We start from the raw sequence: 23709 nt of genomic DNA on the forward strand, positions 1-23709 counted from the left end.
GGTGATGTGAGTCCGTTAATGACCTGCTGTGAGTAAGGAGACCATCTATTCGGCACCATTCTATCCCCTACTTGGACCCTGCACTGAGGCCACACAGCAACAAGAAAAAACCTGAAACGCAACACGTTCCGCGCTCCTTGCGCTGATTCCTGCTCCCGTTACTGCGCGCGGGTTTCCCCGTCAATATGAAGGAGCGGGCTGCGGCGGAGAAGTGCCCCGCGGCGTGAACCCGCTCTGTCACGGAGGCCGAGGACGGAGCTGTGCCGCGAGCTCTGGTCAGCTGTGAGTGGAGGCTGATCAGCTGTGACACATCCGCGGAGGAGACGGACGTCCGATGTTTCGGGGCGGATGATGGGCGTCGAGCGTCGGTGTGACCACGCGGCAGTAAAAAGCGGCACAGGTGCTCCGAGGGCCCGTAGATCATGTTTTATTGCTCCCCTTGACACAGAAAGCAGATGGTGTCTGCTGTCACTTTATGCTTTATGCACTTCTCTGTTTTCCTATTTTAATGTTCTGCTTTTACCTCATATAGATTTTCTGTAACATCTCGATTTTGATTACTCTTCTCATCTTTATGCATCACCCACTGAGAGAAAGGACCAGGGTAATTTGGATAATGGACTCTTTTTTTTATCATGGAAGCCTGTTTTATGAATTCCTCACAATATATGTCCGACTCCTGCTCCACAAATCACGCTGCTTTATTCCCATGTAGCTTCAAGAGCTTCCGGCCACCTGGAACTCACTTCTCATCTCATTATGGTCCGTCTACATCCAACGTCTCCAGAACCATCAAAAAAGGTTCAGGCTATGTTTACTCTCAGCAGTCACGTCATTCCTGCAAACTCCCATGTGACACTTCGTAGGTTTCAAGTCATACAAAATGACAGACTTTAAATGTTTCTTTGAATATTTTCTTTGTGTGTTGCTCCACAACATCTGCGGAAGATCAGAGTCGTATCAGAAACCTAAGTCCGCCCAGATCCGGGTTGCCCCATCCGGACTGTTGTTTACGCAACATTTAATTGGCGCACTTCCTATTTTCTGTCGTTAAAACTCATGGTCCTTCTTCAGTAGCGAACGAACAGCGTCCTGGGACGGGCGCGTGTGGAGGTGTGAACGGTCGAGGGGGCGGGTTCGGTCCAGCAGACCTCAGCTCTCCGGCTGAAGGAAGCGCGCAGAGCAAAGCGCAGTCCGACGGTATGGAGCGGCAGCGGCGCGTCACCCTCTGAGCGCACGCACGCACGCACGCACGCGCAAGCAGCCTCGTCGTGTGCGCACACACCTGAGCGGGATCACGGAGTGAGATCCAGAAGAAACATCCAGAGCTAAGGACAGGATGGATGCTCCACAGCTGTTCCTGCTGCTGCTGCTGTGCGGATGTCTGCCCAAAGTAAGTGACGTTACTCTGCGAACACTGTGCGCTCGCTGGCGACGCGTAAAACGACCGCGCGGTTTGTAGTCGTCGTTGTGTGTGAGGTCAGCGCACGAACTTAAGAAGGTTGTTATTGGACGTTTTTGGTCATTTAAAAGAACGACTATCCATCAGTCTGGTTGTAGTTGCAGTTGAGATTTCTTTACCACTTTAATCAGTTTGGAATTGAATGTCCAGGACGCATCTCCTCCATGAGTCCTGATTTCAAAGCAACACATTATGTTCATGTCTTTTGTTGCTGAATCAGTGCAAAGATGAGGTTTCTTTTGTGGCTGGGAACCAAACCAGTCACACCATTAAAACACAGCAGATGTCATACTGTAGGTGATGCGAGACGCTGAACGAAAAGCAATATGACCTTTCAGACTTGATTTAACACGGTCCTCTAAATCTTGTGACTATGTGTAATGCACACATCGCCCCACAGATCAATCATCTTGATCAATTTATGGTCCGGGTTGAGATAATTGGATGAAGAACCTCCGGGCTGTGCTCGCAGGTGGTGAGCTTGTTGTCGCCTTCTCTGGTTCCTTTTAGACAATGACACAGATGTCTTTTTTTTACTGTGGACACACAGTAAATGGCCGTGAGGAAGCCTGCGCCTCAGCCCACCCCGAGGGCTTCAGGGTCCGCCTGATACGTCATTCGCTGACATGTTTTAGTGGCTGCTGCGGCACCGGTGTCCACAGGCTGCTTCGCAATAACACGTGCTGACATGTTTTATATATTGAGTGGGGAAATGGGGTGTTGGGGGAAGCACGGGCAATCTAATAAGGGGCGAGGAAGTGTGCGTAGCGGCTCCAGGTCACTGGTACAGTCGGCACCAGGCAGAGCAGCAACAGGTTGGACTGGGCTTCCTTGAGTCATCTGTGACTGGATGAACGGCAACAGGCTTGTTAAAAGGCTTTTGAGTCGTACAGAGGCAGTTCATTTTAATAGCCGCGGCTCGTTACTCTTCCTCCATGCAGCACAATAACTCGCCAGCACAAGGACGCCACCTTTAGCCCGCGCTTTAAAAGGGATTCGTCTGAATCAGTCTGCTCTGCCAGAGCGACATGTTCCATTAGCATTGTGCCAGTCAAGGCTGACGCGCCGGATAAAGCCGCGCTCACGCCCGCAGCCACACATATTTGTTTTGCACTAATATATTTGTTGAGCTGAAGTGATACTGTGAACTACAGTAAATGAAGCACTACGGATTTTAGCCACAGAGCAGCTTTTTCCTTTTCGTCCGTCTGTCCGGCTGCAGACCTGATACCCCCCCCCCCCCCCCACACACACACACACCCCACCCACACCCCCGCAGCCGTAGACGTTGTTTGACTGGGATCAGTGGGAGCTCTCTCCACATCCCACAGTGGGTGGACAGAGGCGGTGAGGGAGGGGGAGGAGTGACTGTGCACTGTATGCGCAGGTGGAGGACGTGACATGTGTTGACAGCTGAATGAAATACCGATGGAATGGAAGCGACGCACTGGTAATTGTTCAAGCTGTCGACTTTAAGTCGGCCTTAATGATTTGCTCTTAACATCCATTGCTGTTTGTGAGTCAATAATGAGAAATGATGTCACACTCAGCTGAATAAACTATTTCAGGGCTGTGGATAATTCCGTTATTGCATTAAAAACGGAGTCGAAGCTTTGTCAAGGTTGATCTGAACATGTATGTCGAGTGCGGAGAGGATTGTGTTCGGTTTTGTGAAGCCATGAAAGGCGCTTGGTAAGATTTAAAAAAAGAAACTGTCCTTGTTTGTGTTGGAATAGTCACGATCCAGAGACAGGCGCGCGGTGAGGTGATCACCGGGTTCAAGCAGGAAACGAGTTTCCATCCGCTTCCTCTCACAGCCGAGCGCGTCGCGGCGCCGAACTCCTTCCTTCGGCCCTTTTAACCAGTGACCTTTCGGTGACCTTTGTTGTTGCTCACACTCCTCTCTCTCTCTTTTTCTGCCGTCGGTTTCCCGCAGTTTATTGGATTATCTCGCAAAGGACGGGACCGGCGGCCGCGTTGAATGACAGCAGCGGCGGGGGCTGGGAGCTCCGTGCTAACAAACTACCGGAGCCGGCAGATATTGGGGGACGCTGTGTATGTGTGCGTCCCTAAGGCTTCCCAGAGCTCCACTTATCATCTGCTGGACATTTTGATTCATTGCCCGATGCAGAAATCCCATTGGCCGATCTGTCCGAATTGCAGATGCTCCACGTATTCGTCTCTAACTGGCAGCACTTAATATTAGTCTGGAGCATAAATCACCGTCAGGACTCTTTTTTCCTTTCCTAGATTAAGACACGTACCTAAAATACAGCCGCTACCTTGAATCATAATAATGCTTTATTATCACTGGCCTGTCTGTGTATTCTGGCTCTGTTTCACAAGGTTGTACTTCAGCTCATCACCCTCCTCCATCCAGTCTAGAGACCACGCACGCATTCCAGCGTCGTGCCTCTCTCTGCTTCTGATGCTGCCGTTTCTTTCACTGTCTGTGCAGCGAGGTCAGGTTTGTTGAAGCGACAGAAGCGAAGCGTGTCCCCTTTAAAAGCAGCACGTCAGCTACAGCAGAGTTTTTAATTTTAATGGTCGCGAGGCTCTTTCTCCTACAGCGATAACCGTGGTATAAATAATGATTTTACATAAGACTGAGGTCATCTAAAGAAAAAATAACAGCAGCAATCAAACTCTCCTAACCCGATTATCGTGACTGGAGGCATCCGCGTTCTGCTGCGTCTGTTACGAGCCAGGTTTAGAGAGAGACAGGAGAGAAATGGGAGATCTTGCAGCTGAATTGAAGTCTTGCATAGTGTAACTGTTGCATCTGGTGACCTTACATTACAGCACCAACACTCAGGAGCCGATTCTCACGTCAGAGAGTCACTGTAGCAACAAGGAGAAGAGACAAGAGTCAAGTCGAGCGCGACCTCGGCGTCCGTGTTGAGTTATATGAAGTCATCATTATTAATCTTTTTATCGTGATCTGTCAGTTTGGCTGCTGTTGTTCTGTTCTTTGCTCTACTATCACAATTCCACGCCATCAAATCCATCCTAATCAAAAATAAGGTTAGTAAAAGGTCCGACCGTGACATTTCCTCCTCCGCCCGCGTTGCCGTGCGCAGATAATGCGAGCAGATTAATCTCGGCCGTCAGCATCCGCGGCTGCCATTACTCCAGGATACGTCGGATTCTCCTCCCGTAATCGGTGGCGGGCGAAGACTCCTGCGAGTAAAGTTAGGCCGATTATGATGGTGTCGAGGCGACCTTGTCTGCGGAGGGAAGGAGCGAGTGAGTGAGCGAGTGAGTGAGCGAGTGAGTGAGTGAGGAGATAAGTGTAGAAATGGGAACAGAGCACATGGAGATAGCTGGGGCTGCTTCAGTGTCATGTTTGTGAATGTTGTTTACAAGGATGGCGGCTCATGATGCATGGTGCTGTTTAATGCTCACAAGTCACTTAGCTGTGAATCATGAGCCCAGTTACAGTAGGACGGGATTCAAGACGCCTGTGAAGAATTTAAAAAGCACCTCCAGACACATTTCAGGAGCAAAGTAGAATAATAATTTTAATATGTCATGTCACACGCGTCCGTAGCTCCTCCATCAAATCATGAGAAAATCACCTAAGAGGCCGTCAGTTCTGAGGGTGTATTTATCATAAGCGTTGCCCACGCTGCCATAAAACAACACTCATGCTCATTTCCAAGCTTTTATTATGGTTGTGTATTAAGCTATTTAACCAGTGGGTGCAGCCAGTTGTCGAGTCCATTCAGCCTCGCCGCACGGCGTGAGCGTTGTGTACTAATTGCTGCTGCTTCATTTTTCATTAGGCCCCGTTTGGGGTGTTTGTCGTGTAACAGTGTCGTCTCCGCTGGGTTCGTGACTAAAGGCTACGCTTTTCTTTGAGCGTTCCTCATATTTAATTGCTCCAGAAACCGGAACACGGGTAAAAAGCCGCTACGAGGACGGGAGCAGGAGTCGGGACGCGTCGTGTGACACCGCTCGCGCCCGCGACCTTTACCGCTGCAGGTGCGTCGCGGCGTGACTCTCGCCTTGCGCCCCCCCCCTCTCCTCCCTCGTCGCCGGTGACCTTTTTCGCGGGGGCTCGTCTCACCCGCGTTTCTCAGCCTCCGCTGACACAGATGAACAGTCGCGGAAGATTGCTCAGCGGCTCCCTCTTCCGCTTCCTCTTCCATTTGCATGATAGCATCTGTCGCTCTGGCACGAAGGCGCTGTTTGGATTTCAGCGTTGTTGTGCCGTAGCACTAACTGGAAGTTCATCTCAAGAACACATAGTAGGAGCAGCTATAGCTGCAGGAATGTGCCGAGATAAGCAGCCTATAGCATATGTATGTAGAGCAACCCCTGATAATGCATTCTTCCAGTATCTGAGTGCAGTGATGGAGGCAGTTCTTGACCTTAATGGGCTTCCTGTCTCTCCCACAGGTGTTATCGGTCCAGATGTGCGACGTGGCCAATGAGATCGAGCTGGAGAGGGAGCGCTGCGAGAACAGCACCTCTGGGAACATCACTTCAGGTCATTCTCCAAACATGCTTTTTCCTCCCTGCGACTCTTTAAGGTGTGCAAGGGGCTCTTTGCGGGAAATGGGAAGCGGCAGGAGTAAATGCACAGCGAGGCGAGCTAATGGAGTGTGGGGGGTTTCAGATAAAGCACTATTACAACGGGAGGAAACATGGACCGCAGCATTATGTTAAGTGGAGGGAACCGCAACAATTACTGGAGCATCAGGCCTATTTTCAGAGCTTTTAGACGTTATGTAAAAAGAATAGAAACATTCTTTGTAGCTGCAGAACATTTTACATTGTAGTTGTTCCTGTATAAAAGGGTTTCAAGCCTCCTAAATGCATAAATATTAATTGCATCTTAGTTTGCTGTTTGATTTCGCTTCCTCGTCCTCGCGGCGGAAGCTGCTCCGATGTCCCATCTCTGCAGACCCGACTCGAGCGAGCGCGTGTATGTGCTCACGTTCAACACCTTCAGTTCAGTTGGATCGTCCACAAATTCCTTGTCTTCACTGAGACACGGCGGACATGAAGGCTAACGCGCGGTGACAGGTGGCGCGTCCTGGCATGCAGCACTAATGCATGGCGCCGGCCGGTCGATCGGCCAGGCCTCAGGATGCAGGTGAAACCCAGGCAGCAGCAAGAATGGACGGCACAGATCATTCAATGGGAACCACACACAAATACACAAATACTTAAAGCAGCTATCGACGCAGTTACGCACAACAGTCGCTGCATCACGTTGAGCCCGTGATTTCATTTTTTGGTGCACGTCACATTTGGAGCGATGCCGCGTTAATAATGATGTCTTCTCCCGGCAGGCTGCCAAGGCATGTGGGACATCATCGCCTGCTGGCCGTCAGCCAGAGTCGGGGAGGTGGTCGTAATAACCTGCCCCACGTACTTCAGCTACTTCAGTGACAAGCATAAAGGTAAAGTGGTTTAATGTTTGAAAAGTTACACTTTCAAGTGCGTGGGGGGGAGAAAAATACCATTTTGTTTTGTTTGTTTTGGTCAAGTGCCCCCAAACAAACAAGCAACAAACAAACAAACAAGCAAGCAAACAAACAAACAAACAAACAACAAAAGCTTTTTCATAATTGTGTGTTTTTACTGTCGAGCCTTTGGGTAGAAACTGAAAATGAAAGGTCTTGCTTCGATGCAAATGGCCACTGTGAGTCATTAAACCGCTGGATTCTCCATCGGCTCCCGAGGATATCAGAAAATTATTAGAAACCCCGCAGAAGGCCCAAGGCAAACAACTCACAGGAAAGTGGATGTTGATTCATGAGCCTCGTGGAGAGCATCATTACAGCGTGTGTTTTTTTCCACCGCCAGCGTCTACAAATCTCCGCACTTTCATCACTCCTGTAATGTGCATGTTATTTCTAAGCGTGAGGCGAACAGATTCACTCCCACTCGCTCAGCGTCTCGCAGGAGGAACGCAGCCGACCCGGCGAACGCCGCTGGCGCCTCAAACGGGTTTCCGGTAAATATTTGGAGGGGGCTCCAGGTGCTCGGGATCAAACTCATCCAGGTTGCTGTAAACGCAGAGATTAACTGAACCGAGCCAAAGATGCTTCACGTAAATCCAGGCGCAGATTGCGACCGGGGTTTGAGAAAACAAGCGGGAATCGGGCTCATCTCTTAACCTTTACTTTGGACCGAGCACAGACGTGTGTGTGTGTGGGGGGGGGGGGTCACCAAGACGAGATAAAGGAGAGACAAACATTAGCAGAATGTGGGACGTGCTTATGAGGACGTGAACCCCCCTCCCCACCCGCCTTTAGGGATCGTTTTAATCTCCCCGTGGTTGTTTTATCTGTGTTCCACGTTGTTTTATGTCTTTTGTTTGGAGTCATTTGATGCCTGCATTGTTGCTTTTACCTTCAGTCACTTTTCTGCATCCCTGTGTTGGTTTTGATCGTTGCTGGTTGTGTCCCACCACATTCACTCCTCTGGTGCCTAAATTCAAAGTTGCTTTAAATTCAGCTGATTCAGCCAACGAGAAGGAACCCTTTTTTGGTGTCACTAGCAGCCTGTTTAGATGCTAACTTGACCTCTGCTCGCCGCTACTGTAGCGTAATGTTAGCTATTAGCTGTTAAGACCTTGTGTTTTGTGATTCGCCTGATTCGCGTCTGAGCATCAAACTTGTTTCTTCCCAACCTGAATTGATCATTTTCCCAGGACACTAAAATAAGCTGCTTCTGGCTTTTAAGCGGTTCAGGTTGTAAAAACACTTCCACCGTGTCCTTCACTAAAACAAATTGCTTCACTTTTAATTTGATAAGAAGCCCGAACGCAAATAAAGCGGCCAGCGAGCCATTCCGATGGTTGTTTACCGAGGGAGCACGTGTTACAGCATGACGTGAAGGTCACAACCTGAGCCTGAGAGCGACCATGAAATATGTGCTTGTAAAGTCGTGGGTCGTCCGGAGGGTCAACAGGAAGCCGCACAGAGCAGCCTTTAGCGATAGCATCTGACTCCATACGTTTGGATTATGTCCTTCCAAAGGTCGGGTCAGCCTGAGGTGGGCTGTCTTAACGTCTACCTCTCAAACACTGAACTTATAAATAAAATAAAACAACACAAGACGTTTACAATATTCAATTCAAAGATGCACTAGGACATGGTTTAATATGAACAGACATTGAATATAGTAACTGAACAATCACGTTGGACTGGTTGCTGCTTTGGTCTCTTTTATCTGTACTGTTCAGCGTTGGCCCTGACTTTCTCTTGACCTTCTGACCTTTGACCTCCCTCATTAGACACATGGTCACGCACACTTATTATCCAACGTCAAAGCTTGAACATGCATTAGATCTTAAGACCGCTCCTGAAGTAACAGAGAAATTACAAATCTGCTGATCAACATTCGCTAGTGCTCTTCAGCACCTTTATTTGTGTTTAGGTATAAGAACCATCTTAAACTGTAATTTCATATGCCATAAAGCAAACCAGATTACAGATAATTACAGATAACCTGGTGGTTTTAATAGCTGTATGTTGTTTTCTTTAACTATACAATCTGCTTCATCCTTTCTGGCAGCTTCGTTGTTCTTTGGGAACGTCACCAATGGCTTTCACCTCGTTTCCCATCTTGTGTTTTATCAATAAAACCTTTGCTCCTCTCATTCGTAACGCTGTGTAGCAGCATGTTGCTATTTGGTGCTTCGGTCCTCTGGGACCAGGGACGGGTCCACTGTCCTCCCCACCGACGTTAGTACAGCCTCTGCTGCTCAGGAGACCAGTTATCGTCCTACGCCCAAACCCAGTAACAGTGGGACGAAGTGAGGACGCACAACTATGGTACTAGGATCCTACGGTACTAGGATCCTAGTACCGTATGATCCTACGGTCCAAGACCCTACGGCACTAGGATCCTAAGAGACACGGCCTGATTGGTTGTTGTATATTTAACCGTAAACATCTTCTAGTCCTTCTTATCATCCTGTGACCTAATTCATCTGTCCTACCACAATGTGCTGAGTTGAGCAATAAGTACAGGTTGTCATGTTGTCAGCATGAAGAGAACAATCTATTCAGACTATTCTCTGCTAAAGTGGACTTGACTTACAGCGGACGGCAATTAATCTTTCATTGTGAAAGACGAATATGAACGCTGGAGTGTGTCATTATACACTTTACAGCTAAAATTGGAGGAAATGTCCAAATAGAGCATTTGTTTGAAAACTAAATTGTTTCGGTTGCTTAAAGTTCGTATGTAATTGAAATCAAAGCAAACAGCCATTTTTCAGTGTTTCAACTTTCATCATGTAGTTTTTTAATGATTTAATTCTCCTTATTGCTGGATCTGATCTCTGTGAACCTTTGATTTGAGGACAGCGTTTATGGACCGGCAGGAGGATCGGCCTTATTTCTATGCGTGCGCCGCGCACTCGCCCCGCGTTTGCCGTGAAATGAGTTGCATGGTTGCAGAGACTGCTGCCGGCCTCTCTCTCTGCTCACCCGATGACCTCCGCCGTCGTCCGTCTTCACCCGCTGCTCTCCTGCATCGTTATCCAGTCATTATTACTCATCTGTGTACATTATTCATGACCCTCCGCTTCCACTCATCCTCGTCAACGCGTGCGCTACGAGACCTGCTCCTTCACACAGACTGGTACTGTAGGCAGCACACTACTTATCGGGCTACTTGTTGCCTATTGTGTGTTCTCTGTTCTTTCCTCTCTCCGCTCTCCACTCACTCCGATCGGTCAAGACACCCTGAGCCTGATTTTGCTGGAGTTCCTCCTATTGAAGGGACTTTTTTCCTTCTCCTTGCTCAAAAAGGCTAGTTAGCTTCTCTGCTCTTCTCTTCTTTGGTTCTCTAAGGTCTTGACCTTTCAGTCAATATTAACATACTTCACCAAAAGCCTGTTGTGTTCATAATTAACATAATGAAATGCATTTGTTCAGAGGTTTGAGGGATAAATGTTTGGTGTGTTGGTTGTTGAACAGCCTGAGTTTTACTGTTTAGTCGTCCCAGGTGACCATGACCCGTCGTCTTCTTCTGTACATAATGACTGCTACAATCTTCCCTCTGCATGAGAATGTGAAGACTCAACTGTTTTTGACGCAGTGGAAGCTTATAATGGGATGATGATGATGATGATGATGAAGATGATGAGGACAATGGTGATGATAATACAGTACAATATTTGTGTCTACTTGTAGACATTGCCAACCTTTACTGACATGATTTCATGTTATATTAGCTAATTTAAAATGTATTTATCAATCAAGTTAAGCAAGTTAGTTAAGCAAGTAACTAGTACTTGCTTTCAGGAGTTCTCTCCCACTTCTCCCAGCTCTTTCATTCCCGTCTGCAAGTTTTTTTAACGCAGCTGTGAGCGGCTGAAAAGAAAACAGATCTGCTGGAACCTCTCTAGTGAATGAACACTAAGAGCCTGATAGATTATTACATGTATTACAGCCTCCTGTCTTGGTGGAGGACGTGCTAAATTTATCAATACACTGTAGTGTACGCACACTAAATGCCAGCTTTTTGTTCCTTACCGTTGTGTAGTTGCCTTCACATGCAGCTGTTTCTTAGCAGACGTTTGCCAAACCCCTCTTTACCCTGGTTTTTATCGCATTCTGGTGTGAGTGCCATTGTTGGACACACCACAGCTCACACACAGACAGAACCTCTTATCTAGTGAGTAAGCTTCAGGTTAAGGTCAGGGTAAAGTGCCGAGAAGTGTGTGACGCAAAAGACGACACCCAGGAGATAAAATAGGAGAAAATGTAATAATAGGAATTAGAAGCACAAAAAAGTCTCAATGGCGTGTTGTTCCTCCTCCTGAGCACCCTCCTCTTCTTCCTCCTCCTCCTCCTCCTCCTCCTCCTCCTCCTCGCACTCGCTCCCCCCCACAGCTCAACGCCTGCGAATGATAACATTTAGCCGTAATTGAATACATTTACACTGAAGGAGCGACTTGGCTGGCGGTCACATGGCGGTTAAGGTCTCATTTGGGCTAAGCTGTGTACATGAACCTTTAATGGTCCTCTGAATAAAGCATGAATAAATCCCATGAATAAAGTAAATAAGCGACTATTCCTGGTGCCACTTGGTCAGAGCGCTTCCCATGCTGTAAAATATGTCTCTGGGGAAAAAAGTAGCTTATTTTGAGCATGCTTGCTTGGATTTGTTTGAATCTAAAATGCATTTAGGTAGTTTAGTCGTCCTTTGCTCTCAGATGAGGGAGGCTCAGCTCGTCGATGCCAGTAGCGCTGTCTTTTGGGCTAACGATGACTGCACTTAGCGCTGGAGAGTCACGCTGCAGCTTGTGCCAGTTCTCTAGTGACCCAGTGGTTCAATGACAATGTCACAGTAGGTCTCTGCGAAGCACATAGAGTGTTGGACCAATTTGAAACTCATTTGCCGAGTGGAGAAAAGTGAAATCCACTACCTGGGTGGCGGTGACCTCTTATTTCTCCTCCGTTTCCAGGTAATCTCTCCAAAACCTGCACAGGCGACGGCTGGACCAAGATGCACCCTATTGACATCGCCATCAACTGTGGCTATAATCTCAACAGCACTAACGATGATGTGAGTAAACCAGTGCGGTGTGTAAGAGGCAGCAGAACCCCCCCCAGTGCTGCAGGAAACCGTCCTGATAGACTGAATGAGAACATCGCTCTCTCTGCGGGTGGGTGTCGGGGAAATTGATGTATCGAGTGTTTGTTTATGACTCAATTGGCTCCTTCTGCTTGTTCTGTCTTCATCAATTCTGCTTTGTGCCGTCTTCTTTATTATTTCTGGAAGTTACAATTGCACCCGCACGTTTACCCAAATGATTGTTTTCAGGTATTGTTTTGCTGCAACCTTTGCAGAGAGAAGCCGTTCCGGCGATCAATAGATGGATCCATGCACGGATGGATTCATTTTCAGAGATTACTGTTTCCCCATAGTTACTCATTATCCAGTTCAGCGTAGAGTTGTTGCAGATCTGCAATAGCAGTGTTTTATATTTCTATTTTACTTATGCACAGTTCACTGAGCTTCCTGCGAGGTTATTGAAGCTGTCAGTCCAACAGTGATGATGCTCCACATCCTGCCTGTTTCCCCTTGCATCCTCGCTGTCCTACTGTGCAGACCAGCCTCCTCCTCATAGTTTTGTAATAGTTTTCATGTCCACGTTCATAACATGCATTTTTTTACATACGTGATTTGCATTGACAAGGTCTCTTAGTAATGCTGCCCCTGTTATCGGGCATCATGAGTCATAATAGGGTTCATTCGTGTTGCCCTCGGGGTCGGGAGCCGAGGAAATACATGAACTGACAGCATTATGCAGTTTACTTTGAATGCACAGAGCTCATCCTGCCTGTGTTGACAAAGGTGGAGCCGGGTGAAGTGCAGGGTGGTAAAAGCTTTCTTGGTGGCCGCTCGGAGTCACTCATTATATGCCACGTACTGTAGGAAGTCAGGAGGGACCCGCAGCTGAGGTCCTCTAAAAGGAATTTGATGTTCGCCTGTCTGCATAGTTGATACCTCCACGCGCCACGTGAAAAGATCTAGATCTCATTTCCATCCAGGCAAAATGAAATGCCGCAGCGTGAAGCTGCTCCGGACGCCTCGAAATGCCCATGCGCTGAAGTCAGTGTTTTCTAAAATCAAGTGGGCTGTTACAGTATGTTCTGTTAAATGCCTGCTGGCCTGGACACTGTCTATATATAGAGCTACTGAAAGACAGTGGTTTACCTAAACCTTTACTCAGGATGCTAAAATCCTCAATTAGACAGGAAACGTTTCAAATCTTTGTATACAATGAACAGCTGCTCGTGTTGTGGCTCAATGGTTTTTTGAAGCTGTGACCGTAGCTCCAGCTTGGTCCGAACAAGCCTGATGAACTGTTTGTGTCTGCGTGTGTTCCAGCAGGGACGCTTTTTCTGGCAGGTGAAGATCGGCTACACCATCGGCCACAGCGTGTCCCTCGTCTCTCTCACCACGGCCATCGTGATCCTCTGCGTCTTTAGGTGCGTAGAACCGCAGACGTGTCCCGCGTTATTGCAAAGTGCTGGAGAGAAAAGTCCCGATGATCAAGGTAACGATTGCATTCGCTCTCGGAGCTGCATTTTGTCACCAAGTAGGTGATTATCTGCTGCGAAGCCTCCATAGAGGACACAAGCTGATCGCCTCCTCTCCTTCAGTTTACAGCTAAAGTAATGTGACGAGTTAAGTGTTTGCTTCATCCAAGCATCCCTCCTCTTTTGTCTACACATTAACTCCTGCAGAGGCCATGGGGTCGTACCCGCTTTTCTCTTATATCGCAGGAAATTACTTTTGTAGTGGCATTTGTCATTCCTCACCTGTAATTGTTCTCTGCAGCTTCACTGTAATTACTGATCTGTCCCACCTCGAACGAAGCGTGCTCACCTGAGAGATCTGTTTACTCTCAGGAGCCTCTCCAGTCTGAATTGCTTCAAGGTTCCACCTTTTGTTTACCATCTTCAAATCCAAATGTAAAACATATAGATAATGGTTTCGACCTCTTTCAGTCCTGGTCCTCTGCTGCTGCTGATGTCCCTCAGTAGTGAATCACTGTCCTGCGTGATGATGCTTCTCTCATATAGTTTTGATGCCTGATGCAGAAGCAGCTGTGCAGCCCGAGGCCATGACCCCCGCTCCCCCAGGCCTCACAGATGTAATTGTGTAACAGACTGTACTGGTCTTCCCAGTGGTCTCTCCAGTCCGTAGAAACCCAGGTGGCTCACCTTTGTGCAGTCTGCTTTTCTGGTTCTACTCCAGTAATGTGGGCTTGAATGTTTCACACCATTGCTTTAATAATAAAGACTAGGACATTGTCTTTCTCATCCATTAAATGTAGCACCAAGTAAAAGCCATATAATGATATGCACAATGAAATAAGCCTTTTCATTATTGGACTTTCTTTGTAAACTTGATATTTCGAACCTTGAAAACTTCTTTTGAATCTCTGTGCTGTATTCAGCCTCGAGGACCTCAAACACGCCGTCTGAGTTAGTTGAGTTCTTGGAGATGAGGAGACTTGCAGCTCGCCTCCACTTTATTAGGCAGTTTATTATTTTTCGCGCAAGCTAAATTCCTTTTCATGGAATCCAAAATATGAGCCTAAAGAACAGTGTGAAGTAAATGTCAGCATTCTACGACATAATATGTAAACAGCAACTGAAGACATTCATTCTGTGTTTCCAGCAATTAAAGCTCTAAAGGAATTTCAACAGGAAAAATACTTATTAAAAAGCATTGATTTATTGATTATCTGCCACAGTGTTGAATAATCTTATTTGGCTCTGTACCAATCTGTATCAATGTATTGATGGAGATTAACTCTTACATTTGTCCCTAAAACAAACAGTAAATAATTCTACATGTGACATTACACAACTAAATTTCTGCTCTGTGAGAATCCGACCAGCTACTGCGACTTCACACAGGCATAAGAGTGATCTGTGCATATTTACACTGCAACTAAAGCTGCAGAAAGCAACACTTTGATTAAACAGCAGTCGCCGTATGCACCGGGAGGAAATGTGAAAAGCTGCCACAGAATATTAAGAGGATGTCCTTTAGAAAAGGCTGGATGAGGCTTTGATGAATCCTGAGGGGTTCGCTCAGTGATTGGGCCTGTGATGCATGACAACTAAATATTTCCTCACCCTGAGAACAGGAGTCATCGTTACATGCAGTTAGTGCTGAAGGGAGCCTGACACCATCACTATCTCTCTCACTCTGATCTTTGATTCTGTTGGGAAGGATTTTTGTGTCTGATTAGAAACATAAATACATATAGAAATATGTCTAAGGACCATCTTCGTCTTCTGTATGTCTGTGTGTGCCAGAAAGCTCCACTGCACCAGGAACTACATCCACATGCACCTGTTCGTGTCATTCATCCTGAAGGCGATCGCCGTGTTTGTCAAAGACGTGGTCCTCTACGAGGTCGGGGAGGTGGAAAACTGCTCCTTGGACTCTGTGAGTTGATTGTCTGAAGCGCTGCCGCTCGCTCCAGTTGCGTTTTGGGATGAAAGACCTACCGATGTGTCCGTGAGCCTCAAAAAGGATGATGCCTTTACGAAGCTCAGCAGGGGAGCGAGGACACGCCGGGGAACCGGAAGCGATGCAGAGCTGCCGGACTAATTATTCAAATTAAACCAGGCTTCACGTGATCTCAGATCTGATGAACGGATCAGTGATGATGTGTGACAGCAGATATGGAGGGAGCTTAAGTCTTCCTGACCACTTCTATTATTACATCGACAACACCGAATTAAAATCTAGATTAGTATTAGAAAATGATATTTTGAGGGATTCAGCAGTCTGACAGCCGTCTGTATCTTGTAATATAGAGACTAAAGTAATGAAGCCTAATATGTTATTGTAGAGAATAGTATCAAAGAATTAAATTACAGTTTAGTATTGATTGAATTGATTTGCCCTGTAGCACTAGTAGTCAGTCTTTTTTATTGTTTGTGTGAATTGTTTATTAGCCGACCGATAATGTAATAAGTTACAGCTGTCGGAGTCTTTTCAGGTACAAAGAGGTTTTAGCATGTTATAAGAATATATAAGAATATTATAAGAATCTATAAATCTGAATATGTTGGGTATAGACATAAGTAGGTTAACAGGGACAGTTAAATAAGCAAGAGGAGACACTTCATCAAACGACTGAAGCCTCTAATATTGTAGTGGACAGGTGAGGAAGGTTTCATCATTTATTTTGAAATGTTTTGTCAGTGAGATTAAATGAGAGGCCGTGCAACAGCCGGTGCTCCAGTGAACCCAGGCACAACGACTTCACACAGTCCAAACAGACAGTCGCCCTGCATGTTTATTTAAAGGCATTAGACTTTAATTACACTTGGGCTTAAGGCAGGAGATGTACTGCATTAAAGCAGTACTATAACTGCAAAACATAGAAACATCTGCCATTTTAATGCAGAACTGTAATGAGAGATCTGCTGAAAATAAATCAGTCAATAAATGTTTGCGTTTCCTTTAATGGGCCACTTTACGTTTTTGTAATTACTTTGACTTGGACTGCAGCAAATTTATTTGCAATTAGTTTCATTACTTTGCACAATCAGGAGCCATTAGGGAAATGTACATTGTACCTCAAGAATCACGGAATAAATTGGTATATGGTATCAACCATATAATGAGGCCCGATCAAACCTACCAGTAAACGAATGCCATTGCTTAAGGCTGATTCAACGAAGTTCATCGCGTCTCTCACGCCAGCATGTGGGACCGACCAGCGCTGGGTTTATGTTATGTGCTGTGGATGAGCGCGGCGTGTTTATTAGCGACTCTCCGGGCAGTTTCAGCTGCTAATGGAAGCACCGGCTTGACGGGAGCCAGCTGCTGAGAAGACATCACAGCAGAGAGACGGCTTTGTGGAGCTGCTCCTCGTGATCCCAGCTCAACCTTCTCTACACGTGGCTCAGCTACTGTTGCCGGCTTTATTGCATGCCTGCAGGTAGCTGACTGATACTGTATAATCAGTGTGGGGATGCTCATGCTAATCTGGCTGTTTCAAGGTGAGTGGATCGAGCACCAGTAGTGATTCATTCATTCATCCGCATGCTCGAGTCTTCTCCTGCCCTTCTCAAACTGGAGTGTGGCTCCGTCATGGGTCAGGTGGACATGCAGAGCGTACCCACCGCCTCCTCCCAGCCAGCGCCAGTGTTCAGCTGTAAATGAGAAGCTGTTTCGTGTCCGCTCGTTCATTTTCCCGGTGATGATTAACGGCGACCGTGCCTCTGTGAGGCGCGTGACTCCTCTTTCGAGGCGTGGCTCATACATCTGAGGTCATGTTCTATTTGACACTTTGCTGCCCATCCATCAGCCGCTGCTCCTCGGCCGGAGATAAGCGCTGCGGCGTGACATCACGAGGCAGTTGTCTGTCTAAAGCGACCGTCCAGTTCTGATCACGCCGTGTCCCTTTTCCCCCCGCTCGCATCCGGCTCATCTGCTAAAGTGCTCAACACGTTCGCTTTCACGGGTCACTTTTAAATGGATCCAGTATTGATTTCCCTTATCTCGCTGCAGGATCCGCTCCTGCTAGCGCAGCCGGTCCAGCGGGTTTCTGCTGGTGGTTATTGGCCACAGACCTGCACAGTGTGAGAGCGCAGGCAGTGAAAGAGCTGCTCTCTGGGTGTGTGGGTGATACTCGCTCTGGTGTGGGAGCGGGGCTGGCTCTGCTTCCCTGGGCTGCAGAGACTTAGGCCTCAGTTTGGTCCAATTCATTCAAGCCTTCTGCATTTTCATTTTCTAATGCTCAGAGAAATAAATGAATGAATGGATGTGTTGTGTCCTCCTGGTCTCAGTGGATCCGCTGTGTGATTTAAACCTTCGTGTCCCATATTTCAGGTCGGCTGCAAAGCGGTGATTGTGTTCTTCCAGTACTGCATTATGGCCAGCTTCTTCTGGCTGCTGGTGGAGGGCCTTTATCTCCACGCATTGTTGGCCGTCTCTTTCTTCTCGGAGAGGAAGTACTTCTGGGCCTACATCCTGATCGGCTGGGGTGAGAATGCCTTCCTTCCACCGTTGCTCTCTGTGACCCTCACCGGTGACGATCAGTCGTAACTGTGGTGTGCGCCTTTCATTTTGAATGTCTGCAGGGGGTCCGTCCATTTTCATCACAGCCTGGAGCTTTGCTAAAGCCTACTATAATGATGTGGGGTGAGAAAACTGCTGAACTGTCAAATGCCTAAAAATTGTGCTGGTTTGCATTGATTTGTTACATAAACATTGCTTTGTGTTTTCCCAGTTGCTGGGATATAATCGAGAACACTGATGTGTTCTGGTGGATCATTAAAACTCCTATACTGGCTTCAATTCTGGTGAGGGAGCATCCAGTCTTATGATATGATTTACTTGCTCCTAATCCCTGAGTCCAATCTCATGTGAAGGAATCTCACTTTTATTATCATTGTAGGAAAAACTAAATATATTTTCACTTCGCATACTTTATTTCCACAGATGAACTTTATCCTCTTCATCTGCATAATTCGAATCCTCCGTCAGAAGATCAACTGTCCTGACATCGGGAGAAACGAGTCCAACCAGTACTCGTGAGTTTGGTTTCTGTCACTTTAAACTGGTTGTTTAATTACAGGGTGAGTGAAGAGTGGTGACCAAACCCTGGGCAGCTGCTTTACACACAGATATGTGTTAAGTGATGTGTTCCCTGTGATGGAGAGCGTCCCCTAAGATGGTCATCATGCATGAGCTCTTTTCCCACTGACACTTTTAATGTTTTTTCTTTTTTTTCCCATCTCACCCTCTGAACTGTAAAATGTAAAATGAAAACCTCTCTGGAGCTGCATTTCATTATTGGCTATAACTATAACTATACAGTATATTAAGATGGACTGAAAGTACAAATCTGTATTTTGCTCTGTTTTTACAGGAGGCTGGCCAAGTCCACTCTGCTGCTCATTCCTCTGTTCGGGATCAATTTCATCGTGTTTGCATTCATCCCAGAGCAGGTTAAGACTGAGCTTCGGCTGATTTTCGACCTGATTCTGGGCTCATTTCAGGTATGATGGAGATACAGTAGCACATATTATCATGTGCATCATAACGTTATAATAACAGTTCCCATATTTGAACTCACTGCATGTAAAACAGTTTTCCAGTCGTTAGCCCAACACTGAAAACTTCTTCATTAATATTTCAAAAGAAGGTTCGGTCTCATAATTTGACTTAGTGTCGGCTCTTGGCTGCAGGAGCTTCTATCACAGAAGCCCTTGCCGAAAACGGTGGCAGGTCTCCAAGCTCTTTACGGGCTGATTTAATGGCAGCGTTGCCGTTTTAAGCCCCTCGTGTTATTTCAGTTGCTCACATAATGAGGGATGATGGAGAACGCAGTCAGACAGTGCAGCTGCATCACAGACTGGAGTCCAAGGAAACCTTTTCCAACCCATCCCTCACCTTCCTATTATGAATATTACCGTTTCTGCCGGTGCATTCTATTTATATGCCCTGTGCAATATGTGCACGCTCTTCTAAAATAAGTTACGCAGTTTTACTTGCAGAATTCACCATGTCGAACTGTGGCTGACCTCTAACTGTTTCTTTCTGTTCAGGGTTTTGTGGTTGCTGTCCTTTACTGCTTCCTCAACGGAGAGGTGGGTACAGCCCCCCCTCCCTCACACTGATATATATGAACACACTGTTTAACCTTTAAGATTTCCATGCAGTGATAAGCCTCAGTCTCAGTCACACACACACACACACACACACACACACACACACACACACACACACACACACACACACACACACACACACACACACACACACACACACACACACACAAACAGCCGTGAGGATGAGTCACCAGCGCTGCCCGTTCCAGACACGCTCCCTCCTTGGACCCCCTCACAGCATACAGTATCCCCCGCCCTCTGCCTGCAGGGCAGCGTGGCTGTAAAAAGCAAAGACTTTATGGCAGAGAGCTGCGCAGCGAAGTCTGCAGAGGTTCTCTGATGGCAGATTAGTTACGTTCCTAGCACTGGGCCCGACTAAACCCCACTGAGGAGCTGGATGGCGAGGTTTGACACTATGCTGCCTGTCTTTTTCTAAATTAAACAGTCCCTTTACACAAAAGCCAACAATAAACCTACTCTGCTTACCCATAATCCCCAGCAGCCTGTACTGTATCTGTGTCTATTTATTAGTCTGAGCTATCCAAAAATTACATATGTTTACCAGACAGGCTGCTCCACTGGGGGACCGGTTTCTGGATTCCTAACAATGTCACCCATAATCACCATATTTGCTGATTCTGTTAGTAAAAATAAATGATGGAGTCAAAGGAATGAAAAATGAGCCTGGAAACATTTTCAGTATTTGTTAGTTTAAAAGTAGACAAATTCACAAATGCATGTGCACAAAAGTTGGATCTGACACAGTTCTTCGCTGCCTTTTAACTAAAAAAGGACAGCGTGGTCCCTGTCACTCAAGCTCTGAAGTTAAAACGTCTGACAGCGACGCGCAGATCTGCACCAGCGTCCAATTTAAGCAGCGCTGGCAGAGCCACAAATAATTGAGCGTCCTGCAGTTATTTGTTCATACGGGCCACGATTGGCCATAAATTGCTTCAAAATGAGTACGATTTAAAGGTCTTTCAACTAGACGGCACATTAGGCCGCGCTCGATAAAAGCATACGAATCAGAAAGTGCCATTTAGTCGCAGCCGAGTCGATCTAATCAATGATGAGACCTCGGCGGAGCGGAGGGGCCAGAGCACGACAGCGACACTGAACAACAGCGGCGAATCATGGCGTCCGGCCAACTCTTAGCAAGATAAGCGGCTTAATTTCATTTTCTCGGAATTGGCCTTTTAGATAAAACCTTAAATGTTGCAAAAGTACGATGGGAAATTGGCAGCAGGCGGCTTCGTGATGCACATTTTCAGAATGAGCACGCGTCGCTGACCGAAGCAGTGTTTCGCAATAGATTTTGAGACTCCCTTGCTCAACGTTGAGATGGAGCAAAACAATAAATCGAGTTGTTAGAAGACCCGCGGTACGTCTCAGTCGACAGAGGCAGCACCTCAGCTGGCTGGTTCTGGTTTTTCAAGCATCACTTGCTCTCGGTGTCATTACAGGTCCAGGCAGAGATCAAGAGGAAGTGGCGTCGGTGGCACCTGCAGAGATACATGAGCGCCGACACCAAATACCAGCACCCGTCTATTGGCAGCAGCAACAACTTCAGCACCCAGATCACCATGCTGACGCGCTGCAGCCCCAAAGCCAGCCGGGGTTCGTCCTCCTGCCGCGACGACCTGTCCAGCATCTGACCCCCCGTGACACAAACAGTGACACAGACACGCACGCTGTAGAAAAAGATCCCACGGCAGAACGGCCGCAAAAAAAAAACAAAACCCACCCCTCGCTGCTGGGAGATGAATGAGTGCAAAAGGAGGAAAGGACTGTAATGAAAAGGAGGAGAATTAATGAGATAACTATCAGCTTCTAAGCAGCTTTTAATATTCATGCTTCCTTCAACAAGACACTGTTTCCTAAGCACAGCTTTTGCATGACAGCTACTAGTATTTCCTGAACCCGCTCACATGTACAGGTGCGTTTCGGGTCATATCACTGCGGATCATTCTGTGAATGGTCCTCCAGGCGCCGGGACCAAGGGAAATGTCACCTACAGTATGAACGGCGGCTGCACCAGCAGACGCACCATTAGGAATCGCTTAGCGCGTCGTTGCTGCCGCTCGCGCAGAAGCTGTGTTTCAGAACGAGTGTTCGTATCGTGAACGTGTGCGCGCCGACATCACAGGGAAGAGGAAAAGCTCGTAGGAGGAGGCGTCTGTGTCTGCCGGGAGTGATAATGGGAAAAAAATAGGGTTTAAGGCATATTTTCAGGCCAGTAGAACAAAAGCAGTGCGGCGTGAGAGGAAAAACCTCCATAAATACAGAACGGACGAGCAAATCCACGCTGATGGAGAACAAATGCCCTTCTCTGCACTATGACTCTCACAGGACACTGGTTGACCCCTTTTATCAGTGCAACCTTCCCTTATGGACAGTGTGACTCTGAGCGGCTGATTGGGTGGATTTGTCCCTTCTCACTCTCCTCGCTTTGGAGCCGGTCTTCGCTGGCTGTGAATGTTTAATGCGACGTCGCACATGCAGCATAATATACTGTATCGCTGAAGATTGTCGGTAATGGGACTTGATGCCTTGCCAGGAGCATGAAATCCTCTTGTCCAGGCCTGTTTATGAGGCGAGCCTATAAAACAGTCCTCCAGGAGAGTAATGACCCATGGTCATCACCCATGGTGATGATGTGCTAGACTGACGTCTGTAAATTGAGACAAGAAAACTAAACACAATTGACTTGTCACATTTAAACCTTTCCGCTGAATGGGACAAGTCAGCGGAGACTCCTGGATGACTGGTCCCGTCACCGTGATGATATCACTGTGCTTCTCAGCTCGCGACGTTGGACTCAAAGGTCACTTATGTGCTCATAGGAACAGGGAACATCCAGAAGCTCCAGCTGTGCCAGAAGAATACTGCCGTCACAAACAAAGGAACAAAAACAACAGTTTAAAACCTATTTATCCATAGGCTGAATGTATGTTAGCTCTAGGAATACAGCCAGCAACACAATCTGACTACCAGCACCTCATTGCAACATATTGCTGTGTTCTGTGTTTAGGATGAAGCTTTGGACAGTGCTGGACTAGTCATTATCCTCCTACTAGTCTCTATGCAAGTCTAGGCTACTGTATTCACTCGGAGGCTCATCATCACGCGCCGTGTGGCGCCTGGCTTCAGTGGTCGGTGAACTTTAATGTATTTGTGTCAATGTGGTAGTGCTGAATGTAAATAGATGTGTTCATACACACGATGCGCTGTGTAGATATTCTTCTAGTGATTTGTCCTTGTGTTATTTATTGTCTGTCGCAGTGATTAGCATAAAAAGGGACGTTGGGTGAAGATGTTCATTCTGTTAGCTAGGATTTTTCAAACTGGATGTGCTGTGTGTATTTAAGGTGTCAGAGCTTGTTGGTGGTGTGTCGTGTCGTGTTGTGTCGTGATGTGTGGAACTGTGTGCAAATATACTGTAACCATTCATTAGCCATCGCTCACGTTCATGTGCGCGCTCTCTCTATATGTTAAGTGTTCTAGCTTTAAGTAACGTTTTGTACAGTATTCATATGATGAATTTTGTTATACAGTGTAAAGCTGGAAGATTCAATTTGCCATTTGTCAAACATTGAATCACTCAAGTGTAAAAATAAATTATTTAGAAAGAATTTAGAGCTGTGAAAATTTCATTTTCTATAAAACTATGTGAAACTCCATTAAATTAATGTATAATTTAATTGTACATCTGTAAACTGAGCTTTTGTGACGCCATCTCTTAAAATCGATCACTGATCGCTGTAGAAAACGGCTTCATATTCCTTAAGTGAAACCAATTTCATTAAGTTTATTAGATATGTTTTACTCTCGGGGCTTCAGACTGTCGTTTATGCAAATGAGACGATCTCTGTAACTGTTCAATAAGCTGCACGCAGATTTCAATTCTCATATTTCACTGTTGATGCCTCACGAGCAGCATCACTGTCATCGTTCAGCTCGGGGACGTGCGATGACTAGATTAAATGTGTGTAAAATGGCCAGAAAGCAGCAACGCTGTGCAGCAGACAGCTCAGAGTGTTGGCAGCGTTTACTCCCTCAGTGCCTGGAAATGACTATGTTTTTTATACTTTTAACATCGGTGTGTGCTGCTCCAGG

At 46.7% G+C, this 23709-nt stretch overlaps 1 protein-coding gene across 2 annotated transcripts; it reads left to right on the plus strand.

Annotated features, from left to right (window-relative positions):
* Positions 1-1065: 1065 nt before the first annotated feature.
* On the plus strand, positions 1066-23225 carry vipr1b (vasoactive intestinal peptide receptor 1b). 2 transcript variants are annotated; one of them, XM_029148120.3, is made up of 13 exons: positions 1066-1393; positions 5864-5954; positions 6763-6873; positions 11901-12001; positions 13334-13431; positions 15277-15409; positions 17810-17963; positions 18061-18121; positions 18210-18282; positions 18422-18513; positions 18852-18981; positions 19531-19572; positions 21057-23225. In XM_029148120.3, the coding sequence occupies exons 1-13, from the start codon at positions 1340-1342 to the stop codon at positions 21246-21248; spliced, it is 1332 nt and encodes a 443-aa protein (XP_029003953.1). In that variant the 5' UTR covers positions 1066-1339; the 3' UTR covers positions 21249-23225. The 2 variants fall into 2 exon arrangements, with proteins under 2 accessions (XP_029003953.1, XP_029003951.1); XM_029148118.3 differs by having other exon boundaries at positions 1067-1393; positions 13331-13431.
* The last annotated feature ends 484 nt before the right edge of the window (positions 23226-23709 follow it).

This window comes from Betta splendens, chromosome 4, assembly GCF_900634795.4.
Source record: "Betta splendens chromosome 4, fBetSpl5.4, whole genome shotgun sequence".
Lineage (NCBI taxonomy): Eukaryota > Metazoa > Chordata > Actinopteri > Anabantiformes > Osphronemidae > Betta > Betta splendens.

Coding starts and splice junctions, on each gene's coding strand:
- vipr1b (XM_029148118.3), top strand. CDS start 1,340: ATGGATGCTCCACAGCTGTTCCTGCTGCTGCTGCTGTGCGGATGTCTG. Junction 6,874..11,900: donor CTTCAGTGACAAGCATAAAG/GTAAAGTGGTTT, acceptor CTCCGTTTCCAG/GTAATCTCTCCAAAACCTGC. Junction 18,122..18,209: donor GCCTACTATAATGATGTGGG/GTGAGAAAACTG, acceptor GTGTTTTCCCAG/TTGCTGGGATATAATCGAGA.